The sequence below is a fragment of the Chaetura pelagica genome, unplaced genomic scaffold (genome assembly GCF_000747805.2).
Source record: "Chaetura pelagica isolate M959 unplaced genomic scaffold, ChaPel_1.0 scaffold470, whole genome shotgun sequence".
Classification (NCBI taxonomy): domain Eukaryota; kingdom Metazoa; phylum Chordata; class Aves; order Apodiformes; family Apodidae; genus Chaetura; species Chaetura pelagica.
In genome coordinates this window covers 1,071,922-1,081,279 of record NW_009951911.1, presented here as the reverse complement: position 1 = coordinate 1,081,279, position 9,358 = coordinate 1,071,922, and the positions used below count along the sequence as shown (strand labels likewise).

The 9,358-nt window shown below is 40.9% G+C and overlaps 1 protein-coding gene across 1 annotated transcript in view; it reads left to right on the top strand.

The window, feature by feature from the left end:
• KDM5B (lysine (K)-specific demethylase 5B) overlaps positions 1-9,358 on the top strand; it is a gene marked incomplete at its 5' end in the record, with an annotated part of 50,414 nt that overhangs the window by 6,518 nt on the left and 34,538 nt on the right. The window contains 3 exons of the mRNA XM_009994402.1: positions 2,084-2,218; positions 6,131-6,224; positions 7,889-7,992. Of these exons, the coding sequence (XP_009992704.1) occupies positions 2,084-2,218; positions 6,131-6,224; positions 7,889-7,992 (333 nt within the window). The remainder of the gene's footprint in view (positions 1-2,083; positions 2,219-6,130; positions 6,225-7,888; positions 7,993-9,358) is intronic.

The window sequence follows — 9,358 nt, the reverse complement described above, 5'->3', positions numbered from 1 at the left end:
TGTCCCTTGACTGCCTCTGGAAGAGCTGCTCCTTAACGTTTTTGCCTTTTCACTTACTCTCTGCCACCATTTGGAGTTCAAGGATTATCTGTGCAGCCACAGTCTAGATCACACAATGCAGGATGAGCTTCTGGTGAAAAAATCTTACTAAAAAGGCTCTGCTGGCTGGGAGAGAAGAGGCCTGAGGAGCCATGCTGGCTGTTGGTCAGGTCAGCCTAGGAGCAGAGTAGGTTCAGAGGAATTTCCATCCTTAAGACGGGACTTATGTTTCTAGTTCTTCTAGATACAATTGAAATGTTAATTAGCAGCCATTTTATAGTCCTGCTTCGCCTTCAGTTTACTGAGGCACTGGGAAATGTTTCTGCTTAAATACTTGTTGAAACCTCAATATTTAGGGAATGTTTTCGGGGCTTTTTTTTTTTTTTGCTTGGACACCATTGAAGTGAGGCAAGATGAGCTAGTTGTTGCTTTTCTCTTTCAAGGCTTCATTCCCCTTTTGTTTAGAAAAAGCTGTTTGCCTTCTAGATGTTTGCTTTCAAGGATCATATGTCCTGTCACCAAAAGGAGCAGGAACAATTTTATTTTTTTATTTTTTAGTGAAGGATTTGGGTTTCACACAAGTACATGATTTGAGGAACTAGATTTTATAGAAGTAATTAAATTTGCAGTGTTCTGTGTAATGATAATCTCATTTGCTTTTCTGCTCTCTCACTTTCATATTTTTCCTACTTTCTTGCCTTTACTACATGTCCATATTCTGTCCTGAGAAATTGTTAGTTTTGACTTTCTCCCACTGATGTTAATGTGAAATAATTCACATAATCATCTTTCAGAGTGACCTGCATCCTCTTCTGAAGAGCTGGCTGCTCTGCCTATGTGCACACAGCACAGGATGTGCCCAGGACTTGTGTATAAGCTGCAAAGTTGTGTGGGTTTGTGTATTTCGTGTTAGAAACTAAGTCAGACATTTTTTTTCAAAGACTTTCTCTGGACTTGAGTTACAGAGTCTGAAGGCAGCCCTCATGAAAACAAACTCAGGAAGTTTCTTTCAGTAATGTTTTGTACTGTCTGTGGATGATACCCTGCTACCCTTGACTGATATTTAATTTTGTGTTAAATTTGTATTTATTTCAGCATGGACCTGCCTTCTAAAATGCCACTTTTCCCTCCTTTTCCATCCTCTCCTCTATCATTTGTTTCTGAATGTCTGATTTCTGTGCTGTCTACAGAGCATCAGTCTTTATGTCACTGTGGTGGTTCTTGTGCAGTTCCTGTCCTGTTTGTCTCTTGCTTAGAAGGTGCTTGTGATGGAAACAGATCAACAGACCTGGGGAAATGTGGATGCAGCAATTAGTATTAAATACTCTCTGACAACATAAGACTTCTTCTTTCTTTAGGATTTCTTGTTTACTCATTAATAACTGTTTATAACTATTTTTTCTGCTGTTACTGACTGTTTTGTGGCTTGACACACTTGGAATTGTCACTGTTATTTTTCTTGCCAAATGTATGCACAGTTTTCAGCAATTCAGTGTCTTATTTCAGCAACTTGAAAGAACTTAGACTGTTCATGCATCTTCTTCCCTCCTGCTCTTAACTCATACAGCAGAGTTGTCCTCTCCAAAATATGTTCTTGAGCCAAAACTGTATTTCAGTTAAGACAGGGATACATCAGAGGCTGTAATTTACTTTTGTATTGCTCTGTATGTTAGTGTTACAGTAACACAGTCGGTGGACACTGCAGCAGGTTCTGGGATGCTGTTGGTACAGTCTTCAAAAACCCCATCTGCTAGAAGAATTGGTTTTGGCATTCCCAGAGAGAAATGTTCAGTGCTCATAATGTTTAAAGGAAAACTTCAGCTTTGTTTAATATCCTTAATTGTGCCTGTTGCATTCATTAAAAGGGCAGGAAAAAGTGATTTTTGTGACTTGTTGAAATAGATAATGTTATGATTGTCATAAATAATGTTTTTATTAACTCAGCACAGTAATTATTAAAGCCCTGTCTACATTCTTTCACATTAGCCAGGAAATTGTTCTGGGTGAAGTTTGTATAAGAAGTTAAGTAACAGTGTCTCTTTAGTGCTTGCAGAAACCAGATCTCACCAGTGACACCAAGGACAAAGAATATAAGCCCCATGATATTCCACAGAGACAGTCTGTTCAGCCATCTGAAACTTGTCCACCTGCTCGTCGAGCAAAGCGCCTGAGAGCAGAGGTGAGAGTCTGTGTGTGTGTGTGTGTGTGTGTGTGTGTGTGCACAAGTCCTGGGGTCACCCAGCCCCACGTCCTAGCTCCTTGGTGCTTTGCCAGGCCACGTGGCACAACAGGTTTTAGTGAAGTTGCAGGGCAAATGTTCCTTCCTTTGACCAGATCACTAAATGTATATGCAGAGTAAACAGAGGTTTAACTTTGTAATTTTTGAACACACATAAATGTTTATAAATGCACAAATTGTCAATAGTATGGCAAGGAATGGGTGGTACTTGAAAAAGCATTACTGAGGGTGGGAGTTGTTAGAAGGATCTTCTCTTGAAGCTGTTCCACTTCACACCAGTTAGGAGTGTGTATGCTAAGATGATGCTTTAGCATGATTATAAATAATCGGGGGCTCACAGATTAAAATATAGGTGACAAACTCTAGACATGAAGCTTGTCCTTTGCAATTTGATCTCTGTCATTTCCTCAGGGGACAGCTAGTGAGCAGGAGCTGCTCTTTAAATGTGTTGGGAGGTTGCTGTAAATTCTTTCATGAGTTGAAGCCAGATGTTAGAGCAGAAGAGGTTTTTGTTTCAGCATTAGCCTTGTATTTAATTTTTTACTCTGAATTCTATCAGTCTGTGATACTTTCACAATGCAATATAAGGCAAAAAATTGCATAATAAGTCAATATGGCTTTGTACAGTCAAACAGGATTAATCTTCCATCAGCTTAAGAAATAATACTTATTTGGATAAGCAGAACATTTATTTATTATATTTTAGGAGATTGTGCTGTGTCTCCTTTGTTGCTCAAAAGCTAATACTGTGACTTCAGTCTTTCCAGCCTGATGTTCCTGCCTTGAGAGAGTTTACTATTTCTTTTGTTTGAGCAGATGAGGAGCAGGGGACGCTTATTCCCAGGAGACAGTCCTATTAGTGGTGACATCATGAGTTAGGAAGGTCACGATTGACTCTCTTTGTTCATAATCCAGATTTCTATTTAAGTTTGTTTCAGACTCTCTATTAACTCCCATTGTTCTAGTCCCAGTCTTTATTACTACCAAGCAATAAGGCTACCAAGCTTTTTTGTTGCAAATTCTACTTATAATTATTCTTAGTAAATAAGCTACAATTAAAGTTTTCTAAAGCTTTTCCACACAAATACCTGGTTACAAGTAGATCTATAATTCTGAAAAAATCTCAGTAGTTTGGTCTGAAACTTTCCATTTGAAGTACCTGCCTGTGGTTGAAAATCACTAGTTCTCATGTATCCTTTAAAGATGCATAAAGATACAGCAGGGCAAATGTATTTGAAAATTGTTGCTGTTTCTCTCACTGGTGTAGGATGACAGTGAGTAACAGTAAAAAGTGCATGTTTTTGTCCTTTCTGTGGAAACAAACTGCTTGTCCTCAGCCAAAAGGCAAGGCTGCATTCCCAGCTCTTTCCCTGAGCACTATTGATGGCAGGCACCTCATTTTTGTGGAAGGAGGCTGTCCTGATTGCAAAGTAGTAAAGTTTTGGTTTGTGTCTCAAATTCTTGCTCTAACAAGTTACAGACTGATTTGTCACATGGTAAACTGAAGTTCATTCTCATGTTTACCAGTTGGAAATTTCCTTCTTTTTAAGGGTCTGCTAGAAACCTTTAAAATAAGTGAACTACAGGAAAGTACTGAAAATTATTCTTACCAGCAAAATATACAGCCTGTGGGATAAGTTAGTTGGCAGTTTTAAGAAACATGTAGTTTTACTTTGTCCTTTCCTACCTGGTGAATTAACACCAGAAATGCTTATTAGAATGAGAAAGGAAAAGGGCAGTGACTGTCCTAGGCTGGTTTTGAAATGCAAAGGATTTGGATGCTTGTTGTAGAAAAGGTAAGTGTAAAAGATGAGAACAATGCTGTGGAAGTGAAAGTGATTAATCAATCTGATAAAAGGTTCAGGCTCAGCTGCTCTTGTGAAGCAAAAAGTAGGCTTAAGCACAGAGTTCAGACACAACTCATACAAGTGAAAGATGCAGAAGATGGGGCATCTGTTACTGCATTGCTTGAGGATCAGTGTAAACTGACCCTGACTCAGTATTACTAAATACCATGAATAGCATTTTTTTGCATATCTTAAGCAATGGCACCTCTACCTGGTCTCATAGAGACAGTAACTTGTAACAGTAACAAAGAGAACACAAAAAGTGAAGGGGGAATAATGCCAAAACCACCTCCGTAAAAATCCAAATGAAACATAACAAAAAAATTACCAAAATAACCCCAAACGGAACAACAGACCCTGTCCTTGGAGCACCTGGTGACACATTCAGGCTGGAAGTTGTTCTTTTAGAGCTCGGCCAGCAAGTCCCATTATTTGTGGTTCAAGGAGTGGACTGGCTTGCAGGAGTAGTAAGAGAGTGGTTGCATGACCTCATTTCCTTAAGAAATACAATGTTGGAGAAACTCATCTTTTTGCTGAGGGATATGAGAATTGTTCTTCCACAGTCTCAACACTTAAGGGAAGAAATATAAGAATGAAATGGAAAAACATTATTCTGTGTTGAAAGCTCCACAATACACCAGTGGAATTCCCTGCTGAGAAGGCTGGAGTATGTTCTGCTTCTCCAGAGTAAAAGGAAAATCTATGAAAGCCCAAAGTTCCATGCTCTTTTGCTCCTTACAAAGTTCTGTGAAATGAATCTAAACACATGGTGTCATTACTGGCACAGGCTTTTTGTAGCATTTTCTTTCAAGTCTTCAGGTTATTCCCTGTGTTACTTCTCTCTGAATTCTTTTTTAAATAATTGAAGACAAGTATTTCAGAAATTCAGGTTGCCTTTTTAGACATGTATGAATATAAAATGGTTCCCTGAGTTTAAATCAAGTCCTTGGAGTCTTTATCCAACTTCATCTGCCTTTTTCCTAAAACTAATCAGGTTACAGGTTTAAGACCTCCCTTGTACCCCAGTGACATATCAGCTAGTTCTCTGAGCCCTTGCAGTCCTCTCTAGGTTATTTATCAGACTGGCTGAAGAATTGTATGCAGAATTATTTTTTTTTAATTTGGAAGTCAAAGTTCTCTTTTCTTTCCCAGCTCTTTTCTCAGCACTCAAGAGAATTGAAAAGTGTATTTTAAAACTCTGGGGTGGGTCTGCCACCAAAGTTACCCAACTGTAGAGACTTGCAGAGAATTATTTAGACCTTAGCAGGCTCTTCCTTGCCAGGACTGAGGGCTGGATGGATCCAGCTCTGCCTGCAGCACTGAGGGGCAGGAGGAGCAGGGGGCAGGCCCCATGTGTGTCAGAACAGCCTGACCTTGAGCCCTGGGTCAAGATGCTCAAGTGAACATAGAGTCATTTTGGTTGGAAAAGACCTTTAAGATCATCCAGTCCAACCATCAACCCAGCACTGCCAAGGCCACCCCTGCCCCATGTCCCTCAGCACCACATCTACAGGGCTCTGAAATCCCTCCAGGGATGGGGACCCCCCTGCCCTGGGCAGCCTGGGCCAGGGCCTGACAACCCAATGTCCAGCCTAAACCACCCCTGGCACAACCTGAGGCCATTTCCTCTTGTTCTATCCCTTGTTCCTTGGGAGACAAGACCAACCCCCCCTGGCTCCAACCTCCTCTCAGGCAGCTGCAGAGCCAGAAGGTCTCCCCTCAGCCTCCTTTGCTCCAGGCTGAACAGCCCCAGTTCCCTCAGCTGCTCCTGCTCAGACTTGTGCTCCAGACCCTTCCCCAGCTCGTTGTGTTTTTTTGGACATGCTTTAGTAGCTTAATGTCCTTTCTGTAGTGAGGGGCCCAGAACTGACCTCAGGATTCAAGGTTCAGCCTTACCAGCACATTTCCCACATCTTCCTAAATACAACTGTAACACCAAACTGTTCCATCTAATGACGTCATTGTTTTTTTATTTTTTTTCTGTTTTTTTGGTTTCTTTTTTAAGGCAATCAATATTAAAACTGAATCTGACCCTCCAGAAGCCAGAACTCATAATCTGAGACGTAGAATGGGATGTGCACCTACCAAGTGTGAAAATGGTGAGTGGCACAAGGGGAATGAAACAAACCGGGAACACAATTTCTGATACTTTGTACAAAGTCACTTAAAGACCAGAGTTAAATTCAGCAGTTGGAACAATTCAAAGTATATTTTTAAGGAAAGTACTTCTATTAACTTCTTTCTTAAATTGGAATTTATTGTTATTTCATTAAGTTATTTTATGGCTTTGAAATCCTTCTGTTTATTTTGTAAGTGGTTCTTAGAGAAGAAGATACTCTCAGTTGAAAAAAATTTGGCTACTTCTTAAAACTTCAGTGTCTCTTAAGGAGGAAGCAGAAATGGGATTTAAGACAAATTTCTATTTTGTATTTTAAATAGTTAGCATGCATCTACTGGATTTAGACAGAGGAAACGTGTTTAAGAAAGTATCATATTTCAGACACTTTTAGGAAAAAAAATTAATTTGAAATCAGGAAATTAAACTCATGGAGGCAAAAGATAGTAAGCTGTAAACTAGACAACAAAGTTCCCATAATATGTTTTTTGAATTGCTTCTATCAGTAGTTCTGAGTCTGCTGTTACCTCTCTTTAATAATTACAGACTGGGAAGAAATGTTTAATGCTATCAAAAAAAGAATAAGCTTGTTGACAAATAATCTGGCAAAGCAAATACAGAAAACATTTACAGCCGCTTGATAATTGAAAAAAAGTGTTTTGTCAGCCTCCATTATCCATTCAAAATGCTTTTTTCCCAATAATTTGTGTAGATTGGGGGCTTTTATTCTATAAGGAGGGTCTCTAGCCATTAGCCTTTTTTCCCCTCTGAAGAGCAGAGGAAAATGCTCAAGATTGTTTGTGTGCTTTGTTTTTTTTAATGTTTACTTTTCTGATCTACATAGACATTGTTCTCTTTAATATTTGTGAGCTCTGGCACTCCAAGAGGTGCTTTGGCTTGTCTCATGTCCAGCTGTAAAGGTCTCTGTGTCACTTGTAATTTTATCCAAGAGCTTTGTTGCACCCTTGTCTTCAGCACCAGGATGCTGGGATTCTCCACGTTCTCTTGCTCGTATTTGGGTGGGTTGTTTTTTGGTTCTTTATCATGTCAAGAGTGAAGACTTGAGTAGAGACATGCCCAAGTGAGGGAGCAGTGTAAGAATCTAGAAGAACTGCTTTTCCCAGGTCACTTCTGCTGGGTGCTCATCTTTGACAACACGTTCTTATGAAAGCTGTTGCTACCAGAAACTGGGGTGTGAAGATCATTGTAAGAAACTGCAGTTTTGTGTCATGTCTTCATGTGACACTCTGCTGTAAAACTGGTGGAGTAATTCAACCACATTTGTGAACGTGGTGTGGAAACAAAGTCTTGGCTTATGAAAATATTCATAACTTAAATTACATTAGATTTAAAATACCCCCTAAAAAAATGTAGGCTGTGATAGTCATTGCTAGCTGGTGGTTGCATGGTTGGCTTTTTGGATAACACCAGTTTGTGGAGGCATTTTTAGGTGTTCAGATGTTACCTTAAGCCAGTTGGAACAAGTGTGTGTTGGGAATAACAAGTAATTCAGCAGATAACTTGGAGTGATGCAGTCATAACAAGTAATAACATATAAAAAAGAAAAAGTTATGCTAAGCATTAAAACATGTTGTAATACCCTCTTTTTTTTTTCTTTTTTTTTCTTTTTTTTCCCCTCTTAACCAGATAAGGAAATGCACAGCCCAGGGAAACTTCCTGAGAAGAGGGAACATGCTGGGGAGCCAGAGAAAGACAAATCCAAAGTCCGGTCTAAAAAGCCCACTAATGCTGTGAGTACACCCTGCCTTAGAATCAGAGAAGATGCTGAGTTGGAAGGGACCCATGAGGATCATCAAGTCCAACTCCAGTCCCTGTGTAGGGCACCCCAAGAATCACCTCAAGTGCCTGAGAGCATCATCCAAACACTTCCTGAACTCAGTCAGGCTTGGTACTGTGACCACTGCCTGGGGAGCTTGTTCTAGTGCTCAACCACCCTCTGAGTGAAAAACCTTTTCCTGAGGTTTAGGTCAGCCTTCCCCTGCTTCATGTTGGTTTCAGGTGTTGCTGGGTTTCTTTTGGGTGTGGAGGGAAATAGCCCATCACCTGTCACAGCAGGTGCTCTTGTGTTCTTTATGTCACCCTGTGGCTGAAGCAAAGCAGTATCTATGCCTGCTGGATGTACCTCCTACCTCCTCCTCAAGCTTCATGCTGTTACAAAGCTGAAAACAACAAGATAGTTAAGTTTCAATATGTTTAACTGAAGAGCTTGTTCTCTGCCTCCAAGTTACAGTCTGAAAATAAGAATTTTGCAAGAAGAGTCCAAATAGAAATGGTTCTCCTGTGACCTGATCTCTTCCTGTTGCTCTTTGACCTCAAGGGAGCCTAATGCAAGCTTTGGCGCCTGGCTCTCCAGCAGACATGTCACTTACTCGACAATTCCAGCACTAAATTGGAAACTTTATTGTTCAAATGTTTCTTAAAAGCCCAACCCTGCTCCTGCTCCAGCTCCACACAGCACCACCTCCCCTCCAAGAAAACCCAAACTGAAAGCAGTGGTAGTTTGTCTCACTTTTGAGAAGGTGATAGAGATTCTCTGTCCTTGCCACTGCTTGGGTCCTTCCTAAGACAAAATTTAATCCACACCTATAGCTAGATACCTGAGAAAGAAATGTGCAGATAAAGGAAGGTTGGCACCCCTATCCCCTAAAGAACACCTATAGCTAGATACCTGAGAAAGAAATGCCCCAAAGGAGGAGGAGCGGGAGATGCTGCTGCTTATTTTAACAGTGTAAGACAACAGGGTCTGCTTGTCCTCTCTGTTCTGTATTAGATAAGGGCTCTCCAGCCCAGGCTGATGCTAGTGAAGGTGTGGTGAAGGGCAGGCTGGAGACAACCCTTCCCAGGCTGGGAGGGCCTGCACCTCTTCTTGGGGCTTGTGGGCTGCTGTGTGAAACCTCCATCAGGCTGACCCCAGCCCCAGTGCACATTGCTCTGCAGGGCAACTGGGGCCTTTCCAAATTAAAGTGAAGGTCTTGGCCAGTATCTCTGGGGAAAAAGAGGAACACTCCCATCAAGAGGAACCCCTTCCTCTCTTCTGCTGTTGCAGATGGTCTCAGAGGAGAATATCTGTGCACACACACTGCACCTGAGAGCAGC